This window comes from Heteronotia binoei, chromosome 7, assembly GCF_032191835.1.
Source record: "Heteronotia binoei isolate CCM8104 ecotype False Entrance Well chromosome 7, APGP_CSIRO_Hbin_v1, whole genome shotgun sequence".
In the NCBI taxonomy this organism is placed as follows: domain Eukaryota; kingdom Metazoa; phylum Chordata; class Lepidosauria; order Squamata; family Gekkonidae; genus Heteronotia; species Heteronotia binoei.
The window spans coordinates 112,099,412-112,118,652 of NC_083229.1; the positions used below are offsets into that span (position 1 = coordinate 112,099,412).

At 44.7% G+C, this 19,241-nt stretch overlaps 1 protein-coding gene and 1 long non-coding RNA gene across 2 annotated transcripts in view; both read right to left on the reverse strand.

The window, feature by feature from the left end:
* The window catches only part of ELOVL2 (ELOVL fatty acid elongase 2), an 89,764-nt gene extending 72,110 nt beyond the window's left edge, over positions 1-17,654 (reverse strand). Inside the window, exon 1 of the mRNA XM_060244211.1 lies at positions 17,555-17,654. Within this exon, the coding sequence (XP_060100194.1) occupies positions 17,555-17,557 (3 nt within the window). The 5' untranslated portion in view covers positions 17,558-17,654. The remainder of the gene's footprint in view (positions 1-17,554) is intronic.
* Positions 1-19,241, reverse strand: part of LOC132574764 (uncharacterized) — a 272,751-nt gene that overhangs the window by 76,941 nt on the left and 176,569 nt on the right. The gene's annotated exons all lie outside the window — the stretch shown is intronic.

Consider the following 19,241-nt stretch of genomic DNA (forward strand, 5'->3'; position numbering starts at 1 on the left):
GGCCAGTGTCAGTATAAGGCCACTCACTGGCCAGGGGAACACAAAAAAAAAGTTTCAAATCAATTACAATATACACTTATTTTACTGGGGGACTTCTGTAACAGTCCTAAATTGTCTGGGCACGCCCAAACCTTGGGGTCAATTTTTTTATGTTTCATGCACTTCTTTCAGCACAGCCATCCTGACTGCACAGACCCAATTTGCACATTACATCTTTAACTCCTAACAGGCAAATGCCTGTATTAGACATTCAAAGGAACCACGCAGCTCCACACACCTGCCCTCCCCTTACATTAAACTTGAAGGGGTTTTAAAATGGGCACTGAGCCCTCACAATTTTCTATTTTCACAATTTTACAATGCCTTCCCACACAATTTTCCAGAGTTTCAAATTTCCCTGCCCCCAACATTCCTTATACATTCTCCACTCCTTACTCCTGAATCCACCAAAAATTCCACATCTATACCTAACTCGCCCATCCTTAAGGTTAACACAGGCTCAATTAAGGGAGGGGGGGGCTAAATACCAGACAACTCTGAACCCCCTCCATGCCAAATCCTCATAACACCTTGCCTGCCTCACCAATTCTTCTGTTTCAACTCCGTCCTTGCTCCCCTCTTCACGATTCACCCCTCTCTCTTCTCTCATTTTATCTCTGCAAACCTGGGTTTTGTAACCCCTGTCTCATGACTACATTCAAAAGCCCTTCATATCAAACTCTGACACATATCTAAACCTCCTCATATCAAAACCCCTTTCAGACACTAAAAGTGTCAGCTTTAGTTTTTAATAACATTATTTAATGGCAAGAGAGTTGGTGTATTCGGGCATCTGCTCTCCAACACTGGTCAAACAGATGCTTCTAATACACAATAGAAATCTACCTATTAACTAAACCCAACAAACCTTGGCTTTGATCCAGCAAAGCACATAATTACAATAACCAGAAATTGATTGTACAAGACCCTGTGCAATCAAAAACTCAAGTGAGGATGCCACAAGCATGACTCAATAACTACTAATATATATATATATTTAAGTTCATCTTTCTTAAGATTACACAGTGGAAACCAATGTAATCAATAAAATGACACAGAGACCCAGTGCAGCTGAAATTCTGCACTGAATTCAAGCCATAAGTATAATTATCCTCCCAAATTTTGTTTAATCCTTTTAAGCAACCACTAATGTCAATAAAAAATTACCTCTATATAAAGTAATAATTCTTGCAGCCTTTTTTTTTTTTTTTTAATCTATCTCCAGTCAGATTTTTATGCCAAGATAGCATTTGCATTCCTGAATGTACTCTTACACCCACCGTTTACAAACTGCAAGCTGTAAGAGGGCTGTCTTTTCACACACACCCCCTCTTCCTCCTGACTTGCAGTTTCTACACCACTATCAGTCTTCTGCTTAACTTCTGATTTTTCTTCACTAATTTCTTTCTTATCTTTCTTTACCTCTCCCTTGTCTTTCTCTTACCATACTCAAAAACCCTTTAAGTGTTTACGTTCCTAAAGATGATTCTCCACTCAAACCTCTGCAACATAAACTACGAGAAAGTTTCACACCCTTCCCTCCCTGGGGTGTTTGTAAATCCCAGTCAGCCGGTGTTGCATCTGGGAAAGCGGCTTCTGCCTCTGCCGCTGTTCTATTGATCTCTCTCCCTCCAGATTTCTCCCATAGGCACTTACCCAAGGGGGCCTTTAATTCTTAATATATTTTTTTTTTCTCCGGCTTCAATGATTGCCGGGGCTTTCTCTCCTTTTGTAAAAAAATAATTTTCAACTCTTTTCAGTCTCCGCCTCTTTGTAAGAGAGGCGATGACTCTGCCTTTCTCCACTTAAGGCGGCCACTATCTTGCCCACAGGAGAGCGAAGGGGGGGGGTCCAATTTTTTAAATGTTGTGTTTAGTCTATTTACCTCTCTCTCCAATTTGCTGGAGGGGAGTACCTTCTGTGAATCCTCCTCTATGTCCTCCTCACTGCTCTCACCATTCCTTCCTTTTTCCAGGGGCGACGGGTCCCTCTGACCCTCTCGCACCTGACCCTCCCCAGGTCGGTCAGGTAGTACCAGGGGCGACGGGTCCCTCTGACCCTCTCGCACCTGACCTTCCCCAGTTTGGCCAGGTTGGTAAGGGGGGGGGAGCAGTGAAAATGACACAGCATAGAGGACCAAGAGTGGACAGACATTCTGTCCTCTACGGGTATACTTCTCATAGGTTTCTTTTTGTCTAACTGCCTTTAAATGGGGGGAATATCAGTTCTCTTCCCTATGAAGTACACCCATAACAAAATGTAAAGTGCCCCCTTGCCCACTACAGGGCTGGGCTCCTGCTCCTGATGCAGGCAATATCTCTATCATACATCTGGCGGAGTTTCTCAGGAACCCCCACTGGGCTCCTGCTCCTTTGTCTCATACCCTGTAGAGACCCCATCCTAGTGGGAGATCAGCCTTTCCATCGGCAGTCTCCGGAAATTCCTGACCCTGGCCATTCCTTTCCAGTGATCTGGGCGTCCCCAACGGAATTTCCCCCTACCTTGGTACCTTTTTCACCTTTGACGTCTTATTGTCCATCCCATTCACACACACCATTCACACCAACAAACACTTTCAATACCCAAAACTAATTTTAATTTCTTCTACCCAATTATATTTTCTACTCACCGGTTCCACACAGCAGACTCCTCCGGTGGGCTGTTTTCAACTGAACGTCTCGTTGTGGGTTCTTGGGGAGCAGAGTGCCACGCCTCAAACAGTGAGTTGGCAGCTGAACTTAGCTGGGGCGCCCTCCAAAATCACAGGAGAGGAGTGTTCGCCCTGCTCTCCAATGGACCAGAGGCCCAACCCCAAAAGGGGCCTATATTTATCCCACTTCTGACACCAGAAAATTGTCAACCGGTTTTGGGGGGCATTGCCCCTTCTTCCAGATACCAATTACGGGCAGAGACATGTTGTTCAGAGAAAACCATTTTATTTTCACTTCTGCAGAAAGTGGAGAGAGGCCAGCTATGAGACCGCCTCTCTACCTGAATCAGCCAAGCCCCTTGCCTTATAAAACCTCCCGGACGTCACATCCCTCTCTTGCCCTGTGGCTGTTTGCCATTGGTCAGAGCTCACAGTCTACCTTAACCGGCCGATTTAGGCTGAGGGCTTAGCCCTATAAGGTAAAAGTTATAAATATCTCCGCCCAGCAACTTCCTCTTGTCAGAACTTGTAACTTCTTTATCTATATGCTTAGCTATAATGGTAGTTAGCACAACAGACTCCATATTTGTGAACTTCATTAACCCTGTGATTCTGCATTTCAAACAACCACTAACCACTAAAAGGTGACAGATAACCACTCACAAACATCTGCAGATGCTTCTTTGAAATTTCCAGTTTTGACATCTCTTATGAAACCAATTTTGCCCTTATGATTGATTAATTCTTTGTTGTGCACTCTACTCACTATTTATGCTAAATATTATAAATCACTATACTTATAACAGTTGTCTTGTTAGCATATATAAAAAGAAAGAAGCATTTTACTTTTGCAGGCTTAAGAGACTGATATATAGGAAAACTAGCAGGGAGGGGGGAGTGGCAATACTAGCAAGCTTTTGAAAAGCTTCAACAGGAAACAGGCTAACCACCACCAAGCCACTTCGAAGAATGCAGGAAGCTAGTACCAGAGAAAAACACTCAGAACTTAATTAAGTGCTTGTTTTATGCTCTATTCTAATGGGTTGTTGATAAGTCTTCAACAGGAAGCAGCTCACCACAAAGCCACACCAGGAAACCAGCAATTCGAAAATAATTCTGCTGTCAGACAGGTGTTGGGGAGAGCGTGGGGGGCTTGGCTTCTTCTAAGTCTCATCTTATGTTGAATAAATGATTGAACAAATGTCAGAGACCATGATTGAATAAATGAACATTCAAACGAACATTATTAATTTCCTAACATGGCTACATCAGGGGGTGTGGCCTAATATGCAAAGGAGCTCCTGCTAGAATTCCATCCCTGTAGCTAAGTATAAAGACGTACATATATGTTCCATATATACCAGTGATTGTCACAGAAAGCACCTGTGTTTCCTTCAGCAATGATGGAATTTGGTGGTGGAAAGTCACAGGTGACTTATGTCAGCCCCATGGGGCTTTCAAGGCAAGAGACATTCAGAGGTGGTTTGTCAGTGCCTGCCACTGCATAATGACCCTGGTATTCCTTGGAGATCTCCTATCCAATTGACCAGGGCCAACCCTGCTTAGCTTCTATGATCTGATGAGATCAGGCTAGCCTGGGCTATGCAGGTCAAGGCAACCAGAACTTACTACAAGGCAAATCCATCATGCAAACCCTGAGAAAGCAAGCAGCCCCTATGAAATGCTCATGCTTAGAAATATTCCAGAGAATGTCTAAAAGTTAAGCAGTGAAATTTTGTCTCTAGGCTTTCCTAGAAACAAAAGGCAGATCAAATGCTTTTATCATTCCTAGGAAAGATTATTACATGAGAAATATACACTGAAATGGCACACATTTTGAGGTAAAGGAAGGTTGAAAAATAGTTCTGAGTAAAACTCTCTACATGGCAATCAATGAAGTTAAAAAACCTGGGATAACAGCGTTTAAAACTACCTGTTCCTCTCTCCCTCAGCCCCATATTTGTACACCAGCAGTAATACCAGGACAAAAAATGTCCTAAAAGGCAGGTATGAATGTGGTCTTAGTGGTAATTTTTTTTTGTCCAACTAACTAACATTCATTTAATTCATCTGTATCCTGTCTTACTCCTCAATATTGTTTCAAAGCGGCTTACATCAGTTTACCCTCACAACAACCCTGTGAGATAGTTTAGGCTGAGAGAGAGTGACTAGGCCCAAGGTCACCTAGTGAGCTTCCATGGCATGAATGGGAATTTGAACCCAGGTCTCCTAGATACTAATCCAGTACAAAAGAGCAAGAGCCCAGGATAGGAGCACCTTAAAGACTAACAAATTTTGTAGCAGGGTATGAGCTTTTGTGAGTCACTGAAGTGAGCAGTGACTCACAAAAGCTCATACCCTGCCACAAGTTTTGTCAGTCTTGGGTTGCTACTGGACTTTTGCTATTTTCTGCTGCTACAGACAGACTAACACAGCTACCCATCTTGCTCTGACACTCTTAAATACACACCTGGGGTGGCCAAACTTTCTTAACGTAAGAGCCACACATTATAAAGTAAGTTGTTTGAGAGAGCCACAAGACATGAACATCAGATGTTTGAGGGTGGAAGGAAGGAAGGAAGGAAGGAAGGAAGGAAGGAAGGAAGGAAGGAAGGAAGGAAGGAAGGAAGGAAGGAAGGAAGGAAGGAAGGAAGAGAGGTGGAAAGCAACCAACTTTAAAAGCATTCTCCAAGCCACTGGCTGACTTGGCTTGGAGAAGTGATTTAAAGACAGAAATGCTTTCTCCAAGCTGGCTGATGGGGCAGTGGGGGCTTCAAGAGCCACACAATATGTGTGAAAGAACCACATGTGGCTCCCGAGCCACAGCTTGGCCACCCCTGTACTACACCATACCAGCTCTATAAATTGACTTCATCTGTCTTTAGAAATTTCAAAGGGAGAACTGGATAATTGCTGGAAATATTGGAAATACAAATCACACAAAAAAATTCCACAATTCCTTTACAGACATATACAAGGTCATAGTGTCATTACTTCTGGATATACCTTGAGACACTGAAAGATCACTGAAGAATGTTTAGGATTCTGCAAAGCTCTGCAAAATCAAGACTCATGGCTGCCAGGGTCAAAGCTTAATTCTAGAGGTTAGGCTGAAAGATAAGATAAATGTATAAAACATGTAATAATTCAGAGCAAACAATTCAGTTAAGAATGCTGGTAGTCAAGAGGAAACATATTCTGCAAAGACAGCACAAACATAATCCTGTCCCTTAGGGATGCCAACCTCCAGGTGGAAGCTGGAGATCTCCTGATATTAAAACTGATCTCCAGGTGACAGAGATCAGTTCACCTGGAGAAAATGGCTGCTTTGGAAGGTAATTCTGTGACATTGAAGTCCCTCCCCTCTCCAAACTCCACCCTCCCCAGGCTCCACCCCCCAAATCGTCAGAGCTTGCAAACCTACCCATAGTAGAGTGAAACAAAACATCATATACACACACACATAAGAAAAGCCACATTGGATCAGGCCAATGGCCCATCCAGTCCAACACTCTGTGTCACACAGTGGCCAAAAAAATCAAGTGCCATCAGGAGCTCCACCAGTGGGGCCAGGACACTAGAAGCCCTCCCACTGTGCCCCCCCAGCACTAAGAATACAAAGCATCACTATCCCAGACAGAGAATTCTAATAGCCACTGATGGACCTCTGCTCCATATGCTTATCCAATCCCTTCTTGAAGCTGTCTATGCTTATAGCCGCCGCCACCCCCTGGGTTAATTACCCTTTGGGTGAAGAAGTACTTCCTTTTATCAATTTTAGCCGGACTGCTCAGCAATTTTATTGAATGTCCACAAGTTCTTGTATTGTGAGAAAGGGAGAAAAGTACTTCTTTCTCTACCTTCTCTATCCCATGCATAATCTTGTAAACTTCTATCATGTCATATATGATAAAAGGTACAAGAGTATTTTGAATCCTGCAATGTAATCCATATATATCATACATGCTTACAAGGGAAAGCTTCCCTATTAACTTGTTTATTTGCTGTAGAATAGAGTTAATGCACCTTGCTTTTAAAAGCATTAATGGAACACAATTGCTGTTGCAATCAATGGGATATAGTTCTAATAAACACTTAAAATCAAGTTATATTATTGCCTAAAACTATTCTTTATTTTTTTTTAATTTCTGAGACCCTATTTGTGGGATTTTGCTGCAGGAAAACTGGAATCTGGCACAGAATTATGAGTACTTTTGTCACTCATTATGGTTCAATAGCCTGGGTTTCTTTACTAAAAAGTGCTAACCTTCTTACTGTGCTAGAGTCTTGTGCTGACATTCTTAACTGGGCTAGAGTAATTTCTGGGAATGCTTTAAATTTGAGCTATATGTAATCCTGTAATATATTTAAAATAAACATAAGATTCACAGCTAAATATATGAACATAAATGCCTAAAATTCAACATCTCTTATTAGTAGCAAGGCTAGAATTGTAGCAATGATAGCTACATCCTGGCATAGGTAACACAATACATGTTCAGGTATCCTGACTCGAACATCCAAAAAATCTGAATGTTACAAAACGTCTTGATTTCTTCCAATTGTTAGTTTGACTTTCCTGTAAAATATTGGAAACGTCCATTTATATATTGCATTTTATTGTTAATGTCTGGGTTCCAAGGAGGGATGGGCCACAAACTGGGAAATGGAGGCTCATGGTTCAACGTTTTTATGAACCCTTCACCACAAACCTCCAACGAACTCTTCCATTGGACAAACCAGTTCATGGTTCCTCCAGTTCGGGAGTACAGCCTCCAGTGAACTCCAAAGACCTTTCAGAGCTGGCTCTGGGAGCGCAGTCAAGTGGGGCAGCCCATCTCAACTGAGCTTCCAGAGCCAACTCTGAAGGCTTTCATAGGTCTTATATGCCCTTATATGGGCAGCCTCCACCCTGAGGTGAGCTCTGATGGCCAATAAAAGCCTTCAGAGCTCACTATGAGAGCTTGGTCAGATAAAGCCAGCTGACTCAACTGAGCTCCAAGAGTGACTCTCAGAGATCAGTTGGGCCAGCCTTCAGAGCTTACTCAACTCAGGCCATGGGACCGGTGGTGGGCTCCTACAGCATTTAAATGCCTTTTGAAGCTCTCTTCTGGTTGGGCTCTGAAGGTATTTAAATACTTTTGGAGCTTGCACGAGCCTCCCTGAACCTCGTAAACCTCCTAGAGGCGCATGAGGTTCAGGAAGGGTTTGTGGGAGGCATGTTCTCCCAAACCCTTCTTCAGGAATCACAAACCAGCACAGTTCATGCTCGAACCACCATTTGTGATTCAGTTACTGCCCATCTCTAGTTCAAAAGAAACATCAGCTTTTCATCCAAATGTGTATTGTGTGTATTTATCCTTTGAAATTTTGATGTTTAGGATAAATCAGGAATTTATTTATACTATTCAAAATATGATTTCCAAAGAGGGGAGGGCCCTCTTTCTTTATGCAGGACAGCATAAAGAAATGTTTAAAGCCTGTGCTATGCAGTGATGTTCCTATTTACTTTAAAAGAAGAACCCAGCTAAAACTGCATGGCCTTATTAATTGATTATGCAAACCTGGTTGATGATTAAATTATATGTAATTAACTTTACATTTCAATTAGAGCATTCTGCTTTCGACCCACCATATGAGCTACACATTCACTAGTATCCAACTAGTGAGTGTTTGACTGAGAACGGAGTTAGCTGTTCAACTGCCTTGTACTTTAGTTTTCTTGACTGTAAAAGTATTAGGGTTGCCAACATCCAGGTGGAGCCTGGCGATCTCCCAGAATTATATCTCCAGACTTACAGAGACGGGTTCCCAGGAAGAAAATGGCTGCTTTGGAGGGTAGACTCTGTAGCATTATACCCACTGAGGGCCCTCCCCTCCCTAAACCCCTCCCTCCCCAGGCTCCACCCCCACTAAATCTCCAGGATTTCCCCAAACATGAAGTCAGCAACCCTAAAATGTTTTGTTCTGGCTGACAGGGTTAGTGTGAGTTTATTAAAAGAACGCAAGGTCTGTGCTCTCCAGTTAGAACACTGTGCTTTCTTTGACTCACCGGAGCTTCCTCACAGTGCTTTCTCAACATACAAGGTACCTGTGCCTGAAGGTATAGGTCAAGCCAATCTCCTTTACCTTCCTCCCCCACAACAGACACCCTGTGAGGTAGGTGAGGCTGAGAGAGCTCTCACAGAAGCTGCCCTTTCAAGGACAGCTCTGTTAGAACTATGGCTGACTCAAGCCACTCCAGCACCTGCAAGTGGAGGAGTGGGGAATCAATCACAGTTCTCCCAGATAAGAATATGCATACTTAACCATTACACCAAACTGAGAGGCTGGGGAGGCAGGGGCATGGGGGGGACACTATAGGTTACAGCCATTAGGGATGTCAAGGTGGCCATTTCTGGCTCTGGCCCCAACCTGGTGGAACTCTCTGCTAAATTCCATCAGGGCCCTGAGGGATCTTATGCAATTCCACAGGGCCTGTAGAACAAAACTGGATTCCAGTAGCAACTTTAAAACCAACACTGTCTGATGAAGTCTGATGAAGCGTGCTTTTAGCACATGAAAACTTACATTCTTCATAAAACTTTGTTGGTCTTAAAGATAATTCTGGACTCCAGCTTTGCTCTATTGCTTCAGAACAACACGCTGTCCACCTGGATCTGTCTACAGGGCCTGTAAGGCAGAGATGTCCCACCAGGCCTTTGGCTGAGGATAGCAACAGTTATCATCTTAGCTGGCACCCTTCTCCACTCTCTATATGTATCTGGCCTCTTCCTCCTGCCTGCAAAGTAGCCAGAAAGAAGTCTGAACCAGGATTAACTATTGCTGTCTGTTTTAAAGAATGTTTTAAATTATAAATCGTTTTATTCTGTATGTTTTTATGAATGTTGTACAATGCCCAGAGTCCTGCAACAGCAGGGATTGGGTGATTCATAAATACTACTACCAGGGGTGGAATTCTAGCAGGAGCTCCTTTGCATAATAGGCCACACACCCCTGATGTGGCCAATCCTCTAAGAGCTTGCAAAAAAAGAGCCTTGTAAGCTCTTGGAGGATTGGCACATTCCTAGAGATGAAAGACATCACTTTGAGGGGAAACACACATTTAAGAAAATTCATCCAAATCGCAGAAGCAGAAAATGGGAGCTAGGGGCAAGAAATCCCCACCCCTGGCAGGGGTTGTCAGGCAGGCATGGGGGTTGATCTCAGCCAATATATTATGGTAATTATTTTAAAATGTGAATGAAATTGCAATTGCTTTTACAGTCTTCCCATACATGAACATCCTCTCCAAGACTGTTGTGTATAGTGCAACTTTTTACCACACACCTTTAAACCTAAGAACTGAACAGCACATTAAGAACATAAGACATGTTGGATCAGGCCAATGGCCCACCCAGTCCAACACTCTATGTCACACAGTCGCCAGAAAAACAGTGTCATCAGGAGGTCCATCAGTGGGGCCAGGACACTAGAAGCCCTCCCACTGTGCCTTCCCTAGCACCAAGAATACAGAGCATCACTGCCCCAGACAGAGAGTTCCAACAATACACTGTGGCTAACAGCCACTGATGGACCTCTGCTCCATATGCTAATCCAATCCCCTCTTGAAGCTGTCTATGCTTGTAGCCGCCACCTCTTGTGGCAGTGAATTCCATGTGTTAATCACCCTTTGGGTGAAGAAGTACTTCCTTTTATCAGTTCTAACCCGACTGCTCAGCAATTTCATTGAGTGTCCATGATTTCTCGTATTGTGAGAAATACATTTGTTCTGCGATTCTTTTAAAACATTTTCCCCCTCTTGCCTTTGGATATCACCTGAGACATCAACTTGAGGGTTTGGAACACTAGTTTATATGTGCTGGAAAACATACAGGTCCCTTAGAAAACCACAGTTGCTTGGGGAGGAAGGGAAGAAGGGAGCTGCAAGACAGCTCTGGAGCCCTTGTTTTCAGCCAGTCAGCCCCTTAATGTATCTCACCTCCTCTCTTTCATAACTTTGTTCCTTTCTTTCATTTTTGCTTCCCAGTATTTCTAATATCAATATTGGCAAGTATCAGGGGTGGAATTCTAGCAGGAGCTCCTTTGCATATTAGGCCACACACCCCTCATGTAACCAGTCCTCCAAGAGCTTACAAGGCTCTTTTTTTGTAAGTTCTTGGAGGACTGGCTACATCGGGGTGTGTGGCCTAATATGCAAAGGAGCTCCTGCTAGAATTCCACCTCTGGCAAGTATGAGCAGAGAGCAGAAAACTGAACTGAGATTTATACTGTTGGGGGTTTCCTCCTGCGTTTGCTCAAGAGTAGACAGGGCAGCAGGAGAAGGTAGTACATCCTCAGTTTAATTCTGCCTGGAACCCATTTTTGTCATTAAACTGCAAGCTACCTGGTTGCACCTTGCACTGAAACGTGTGCCTCTGGCACATGCAGAATACCTTCTATTCACAAATAAGTAATCATTGTCAAGCCCCTGTCCTTATTTCAGTCAAAGTCTGGGATTAGGGCTAAAGGCCTGAACATACAGGCCTGACATACAGTGTGCAGGCAGGTTTAAATTACAGAACTGCTTACCACAGAACAAGAAGTACTTCACAGAAAACGACCAAAGAGCTTGAGGGGGCGTAAAATCTACCACATCTCAGTTCAAAAAAAACAAGGTATTTGGAAAGATCTAAAGAAATCTGAGACAAGGCTAATGTCAAGACTACAAACAAGCAAATGTTATTCTGGAAATGTGCAGAGTACCTTTGCTTCACTACCCACCTCTTACTAGGACATGAGGTTGGAGAATATGGTTTGTAGCAAATATTTCCCACTTTATCAATTAAAGCACAGGTATATAGTTACGTTCCTACCCCACAGTTCCTATTGTCTCTATAAACATCACAGAGTAGAAAACGAAGAAGAGATTGGATTTATACCCCATCCTTCACTACCATAGGAGCCTCAGAGCATCTTACAATCTCCTTTCCCTTACCCTCCCCACAACAGACACCCTGTGAGCAGTGTTCCTGCTAAGCTGAGTTAGCGTGAGCTAGCTAACAGATTTTTAGCCTCCAGCTCACACATTTTTGTCTTAGCTCAGGAAGGATGACCCCAGAGCACACTAATTGATGCAGTAGCTCACAACTTTAATGCCAATAACTCACAACTTTAATGTCAGTAGCTCACAAAGTAGAATTTTTGCTCACAAGACTCTGCAGCTTAGAGGGAAGTAGGTGGGGCTGAAAGAGATCTCCCAGAAACTGCTCTTGAGAGAAACAGCTTTGAGAGAGTTATGATTGACCCAAGGTCACTCCAGCAGCTACATATGGAGGAGTGGGGAATCAAACTTGCTTCTCCCAGATAAGAGTCTGTGCACTTAACCACTACACCAAATTGCCTCCACCTCTTTTTCCCATGTTGGAGTCACACCTGAGTTGTGGTTCCTCCTCAGTTCCTGCATGTGTGCTACCCAGTTCGAATCAGCACACATGGAGAAGGGACTTCAGTCTTCCTTGTCATAAGTGACCTGGTTTCCCCAAAGAGCCAAACAGCGCCTTTCTAGGACTCGGTCAGGTTGGAGGAGAGACTGAAGCCTCTTCTCCACACAGGCCATAACCATAATTTGAATCAGGTGCCAACACAGGTGGGAACGAAGAAGAACCTACTATACATTTGACTTTTACACAAGATGCAGGATGGCGATCCCAGACCTGACTTGCATACTTAGGCTCAACTACAAGTACAGACAATGGTTCTATCCTATCATCTACGAGCAGAAGGTAAACAAACAATCCTCCACATTGTTCCTGGGGTTGCAGCACTCCTTCAGACGAACAGCTGTGAGAATTGGTGGGCCAGACTGAGGAAGGACGAAAGTTCTCCGTCCTCTCAGCAGAGCTGTGCTCATGGGAAAGGAAGAAAGAGCAACTTAAACTCCTCATTTTGGTGTAGTGGTTAAGAGTGGTGGATTCTTGTGGGGAAGAGGACCCCCCTCCACTTGAAGCCTCCTGGGTGACCTTGGGTCAGTCACAGTTCTCTTAGAGCTGTTCTCTCAAAAGCAGTTCTCTCAGAGCTCTCTCAGCCCCACCTACCTCACAGGATATCTGCTGTGGAGAGAGGAAGGGAAGAAGATTGCAAGCCACTTTGACACTCCAAGGGCGGGGTATAAATCCAATCCCTTCTTCTTCTCATTTCAGCCCCCACAGCTGTTCCTCTACACTGGCTTTATGACACCAGGACAGAAATTTCCAGGGACCAGAAAGAGGTGCAGCATTGAAGAGGAATGTGGGAAAACTATACCATGCACACCAGAGTGGCAGGATACTGCCCATTAAGGCAATAAGGGGCTCATGGAGAGCCACTGTGATGTAGTGTAGTGGTTAGAGTGTTAGACCTTGATTTAGGAGACTGAGGTTTAAAGATCCACTATGATAGGGTTGCCAGCCTCCAGGCGGGGCCTGGAGATCTCCCCTATTACAACAGAGATCAGTTCACCTGGAGAAGATTGCTGCTTTGACTGGCGGACTCTATTCACCCCCTCCTCAAATTCCACCCTCCTCGGGCTCTACTCCCCAAATCTCCAGAAATTTCCCAACTCAGAGATGGCAACCTTATCATTCTGACATGGAAACTCACTGGGCGATCTTGGGCCAGTCACACACTCTACCCCTAACCTGCCTCACAGAGTTATTGTGAGATAAAATGGAGAACAATGAAATGAAGTCAAAAAAATCATAAGCAAGTGGACAGCGGATAGTATGCCACGTTACAAACATGCTAACATATCACTTGTTTACATTTCAGGCATGTAAATTTTGTAATCTTAGCTCTATCTTCCTAACAATTTTGAAGAATTTTAAAAAAATTAAGAAATCACTAGCAAAATATCTTTTTTCCACTCTGCCATATGACATTCTAAACTGTTCTCAGTGATCTACCTGTGAACAAATTTAGGATTGCACATTTCCAGGTTTATGCTAATGTGTTCATCCCAAGTGTTTAGAAACCACATCTCTAGGTAAAATATTTGCACTGTAATAAATGAGGTTGGATTTTTGTACTGGGAAAGTGCAAAAATTACTTACGCCACACTGGGTAGATCTTTTGTCAGTGGATCTGGCTTGTGTTAGTACGAGCAAATCACTAGCAAAATATCTTTTTTCCACTCTGCCATATGACATTCTAAACTGTTCTCAGTGATCTACCTGTGAACAAGTTTAAGATTGCACATTTCCAGGTTTATGCTAATGTGTTCCTCCCAAGTGCTTAGAAACCACATCTCTAGGTAAAATATTTGCACTGTAATAAATGAGGTTGGATTTTTGTACTGGCAAAGTGCAAAAATTACTTACGCCACACTGGGTAGATCTTTTGTCAGTGGATCTGGCTTGTGTTAGTACTTGAACATGTGAAGTTGCCTTATACTGAATCAGGCCATCACTCCACTAAGGTCAATATTGACTACTCAGAAGAAGAAGTTATTGGATTTATATCCCGCCCTATACTCTGACTCTCAGAGTGGTCACAATCTCCTTTACTCCCCCCCACACACAACAGACACTCTGTGAGGTAGGTGGGGCTGAGAGAGCTCTCACAGCAGCTGCCCTTTCAAGGACAACTCCTACGAGAGTTATGGCTAACCCAAGGCCATTCCAGCAGCTGCAAGTGGAGGATCGGGGAATCAAACCCAGTTCTCCCAGACAAGAGTTTGTGCACTTGACCACTACACCAAACTGGCTCAGACTGGCAGCAGCTCTCCTGGGTCCGAGGCAGAGGTCTTTCATGTCACCTTCTACTTGGTCCTTTTAACTGGAGATGCCAGGAATTGAATCTGTCTCCTTCCAAATGCCAAGCAGGTGCTCTACCACTGAGCTATGCCTTCATCTGCCATTTAAAATGTAATTATTGAATTTTAAGTTTAATTATTAAATTTAATTACTAAAATGTTATTATTAAATTAAAATCCTAATACATTAAGCAACTTTAAATATCAGACTTACATTTATTTGGGGGGGGGGCGTTGCTGTTTCTACTTTTATTTATTTGAAACATTTATTACCCACTTTTCTATCTTGTGGAACTCAAGGTAAAATGTATAACAACCAGAGGTAGAATTCTAGCAGGAGCTCCTTTGCATATTAGGCCACACACCTCTGATGTAGCCAATCCTCCAAGAGCTTACAAAAAAGAGCCTTGTAAGCTCTTGGGGATTGGCTACATCAGGGGTGTGGCCTAATATGCAAAGGAGTTCCTGCTAGAATTCCACCCCTGATAACAACAATTTATTTATTTATTTATTTATTTTATCAAATTTATATCCCGCCCTCCCCTAATGGGCTCAGGGCGGCTAACAACAGTTAAAAACCACATCGAATATTAAAAACAATATACAATAAAATCAATCCACACAATGATAAAAACACATCAAAGACCACAATTTATGCCACAATTTAAGACAGCCAATATTTATTTATTTATTTATTTTTTGAAAAAACTAAATTAGTCAAATGCAGTCCTAAATAAAACTGTCTTAAACTGCCTCCTAAAGACTGAAAATGAGGAAACCAGGCAAACCTCCCTGGGGAGGTCATTTCATAATTGTGGGGTTGCCACCAAAAAAGGCCCTCTTTTGTATAGCCACCAGACAAACTTATAATTAGTTTACTTTCAGGTTACATTTATACAACCTCAAGGTAAAGTTTCTGGCTACATTTGCTCTGCAATGTGAAAGAAGGATATAACCTTTGGTATCAGGAATAGGTATTGCGGATCTCCAGTTCTTTATCATTTCTCTGTCTTTATAGGTTAGTGTCCTTTTAGATAGCTGGGGGTGAGGGAGGCAAATCCAATTTAAGCTTTGTCAAAGGTGAAAGCTAAACCAGTGTCATCTCAGTACAATGCCGCTTTGGCCTGGTAAATGACATTCCAAATAGCGCCTAAGGGCTTTCTCACACAATAAGACCCAAAGGATACAAAAAGGAAATAAAAAGTCAAAATACTGAATGTGTTCCTTGTGGCTCTCACTGCAGTATACATATTGGCAAACTTTGCCCAAGACTTGATAATACCAACATGGGTTTTCCATTCTTGCACCAGGTAGCAGTACTTTTTGTATACAATCTGAATATGTTGCAAATATCATCATGGAAAACCTAAATAAGGACAATAAGAATGAAGATGCGACACTAAGGCTGCAATCCTAAGGGTGTTTTCCAGGGAGTAAAGCATCATTAAATGAAATGAGAATTACTGCTAAGTAGACCGGCTGAGGATTGCTCTCTTAGTCACAGATGCTCATTTCTTACATTTGCATTCTTGCACTCTTAAGATCAAAGTGAAACCTAGAACTTCCTGAAAGGCTTTGCATTGTTTAGATCAGAAATCGTATACATTTTGCTGTGAGAGTATCAAAGAAAGTTGTCCTATAAAATACTCTGCTCTAAACAAACTAGATGTTGGTTTGAGCAAGTAACGGCAACCAGAAATTAGAAGGGAGTGTCGTTCTTTTCTTCAAACCAGCCTCTTTTAATTTTGACCATACCCAGATGGACAAGTGGGAATAGCTCATTAAAGATATCATACCAACATGCTGTGATTTAAAAAAAAATAAATTCTGGAGGTGTTATGGTCTCTGTGACTCTATGAAATGACATAAACTGAATAACCACCTCAGGGCAACTGGTCAAAAAATATCCTGCCCTCTTTTCACCCCTCATTACTGTGTTGCCATGAATGGCTATTCATTCCAAGGAGAACTCTCCAGGAATTGCTTGTGAAAAGAATGTGATGTGTGCACAGGCAGGAAAGAGAAGTTTTGGGAAGCACAAAGCATAAATATAAAGTGGACCCTGCTCTCTATCTTTTTTCCCTCACTCTCTCTGGATGATTTTGATAGCGGTGTGGGAGGGCAAAGGAGAGAACTGTCTTCTGTAAGAGAAATCTCAGCTTGCAAAGGGAGCTCTCCTTGAGATGCTGAATGTGCCTTTGTTAAGTCTGAGGGGGAGCCGTGGCTCTATCACGGTGTGTCCCAAAGTCAGCCCTGAGTTTAGATAAGAAAGAATGAGGCGGCTAGTTCTTGCGAGGGAGGCTTGAGCGTATTAGCAAAGCGGACCGTTTGTTGCCTAGATGTTACCGTGAGAAACAAAGATGGATGTTATTTGTAAGGCAAGGCGGCAGGATGTGAATCTGTGTGGGGGTGTGAACACGAGCAGGCAGTGTGCAGATACCACGCGCTGTGTGTAACGCATGCATGTGTGTTGTGCACAGGGTGAATTGTGTTGCCTTATTCCATCATACCTATCTGATTAGGAAGGGGTGGGGGGAGAGAGAGATAGCATTTGTATGTAAAGAAGAGGGAGGCACTTTCTACGGGTGTGTGGGAAAGGGGTGGGAAAAGGGGTACCTCTGTGTGCCAGACAGCTTGCCAGGCACAGGTGAGTCTGAGAGGACATGTGGCATTTGCCTGTTGAGGTAAAAGGTGGGAGTGCGCGCACCTCCCTGGGCACCCCAGTGTGCATGAGGAGAGAAAAGATGGGAGGCGGGGCAGCCTCTGTCCCCAGGAATGGCTCAAAGGCAGGTGCCTGTAGGAAAGAAAGGGGGCTTAGAGACGGAGCTCCCTCGGCGTGAGAGACGCACACCAAAGGGCGCGTCCCAACGTTGTGCGTCCGCGAGGGAGAAGCTGCTGGGTTAAACAGACCCCAGCGTGAGGGGTGGGGGCTGCAAAGAAGGCGGGGAAAGGCTCTGCATCCCCCGCCCCTCGAGGCCACCCGCGCCTGAGCAGCTGTCCTGCTCCCCTCCCCTCCCCTCCTCGGAGGGATTTGGCGGCGGGAGAAAAGCGGCCAGGAATAGGCTGCCGGCCCCTTCACTCACTCACTCACTCACCATGTCGCCGGGGAAGGGGTCGCGCGGCGGGCAGGCGGGCTGCGGGTGCTCAGGGCGCGGTTGTGGGCGCCACGCGCGGGGCGCTGTCCAGGGTGTCCCTCCCCGCCGCTCCTCGTCGTCAGCCCCTGGAGCGGGCAGGCGGGCGCTGGGGCTCGGGACGGGCTTCTGGGCTCCCCCGGGGCGCGCTGGCTGAGCCTTCTCTCCCTCCGCCGCCTTCTCCCTTTCTGCGGCTTAAGCCAAGCGCTGGCCTCCCATGCTCCCCTCCCTCCCGCGCACGGCGAGGAGCGAGCCGCCGCTGACTTCAGGGACGAGGCGGGGCCAAGGGCGGAGGGGGGGGGGGTTTCCCTCCCCCTCCTCGCCACGTGCGCCCAGAAGGGGCCGGCGGCTCCAGGCTCGAGGGCGCGCGCTGCCTTCGGACTCCAGCGCCGGGGCAAAGGGCCGGATGGGTGCCTTCGGCTCGGGAGCGGCGTTCGGCGGGGCTCTGCTTTTGCCCCTCCTGGGCTGCGCAGTCGCTCCCAGTGTTCCCTCCGAGCTGCAGAGCCTCGTGAGCAAAAATTCTACTTTGGGAGCTCTCGGCGTTAAAGCGGTGAGCTGCTGTATCCATGAGTGTGCTCTGGGGTCGTCCTTCTTGAGCGAAGAGAAGAAAAAAAAAATGTGTCTGAGCTGGAGGCTAAAAATCTGTGAGCTAGCTCACACTAACTCAGCTTAGAGAGAACACTGCGCCCCGCCAATGTTCCCTCTGAGCTGCAGAGTTTGGCGAGCAAAAATTCTACTTTGAGAGCTGCTGGCGTTAAAGTTGGAGTCCAGTTGCAGCCAGCTTGGTGTAGTGGTTAAGTGTGCGGACTTTTTACCTGGGAGAACCGGGTTTGATTCCCCACTCTTCCACTTGCACCTGCTGGAATGGCCTTGGGTCAGCCATAGCTCTGGCAGCTGCTGTGAGAGCCCTCTCCAGCCCCACCCACCTCACAGGGTGTCTGTTGTGAGGGAGGGAGATAAAGGAGATTGTGAGCGCTCTGAGACTCTTTGGAGTGGAGGGCGGGATATAAATCCAGTATCTTAAGTTTTATTCAGAAAGGAAGCTTTCGTGTGCTCTAAGCACACTTCATCAGACGAGAAATCGGCTATAGTGAACAGAGCTACATATATGTTACCCAGATCAAAGGTTTGCTCAATTTGTTAATTTTACTATGCTGTTAATTTTACTATTCTGTCCTTGGATCTTTAATTTGTACCATTTTGCATTCTAAACCACTGCCTACCAGCTATACATAGCTGCTCACTGTACCTGATTCCTTGTCTGATGAATTGCTCTTGGAGCACACGAAAGCTTACGTTCTGAATAAAACTTTGTTGGTCTTAAAGAAAACTTTGTTGGTCTTAAAGAAAGGTGCGACTTGACTCCTACTTTGTTCTACTGCTTCAGACCAACATGGCTGCCCACTTGGGTCTGGCATGGAAGTTGTGAGCTCCTGCATCAATTAGTGTGCTCTAGGGTCATCCTTCCTGAGCTGAGACAAAAATGTGTGAGTTGGAAGCTAAATATCTGTGAGCTAGCTCACACTAACTCAGCTTAGAGGGAACACTGCTCCCCACCCCAACTCCAGTTGCAGCTCTCTTCAGCTGGGGCAGCCTCTGACTTGGGGATCTTTCCCCAGGGCAGAACTCTGATTCCGACCCAGAAAGTGTT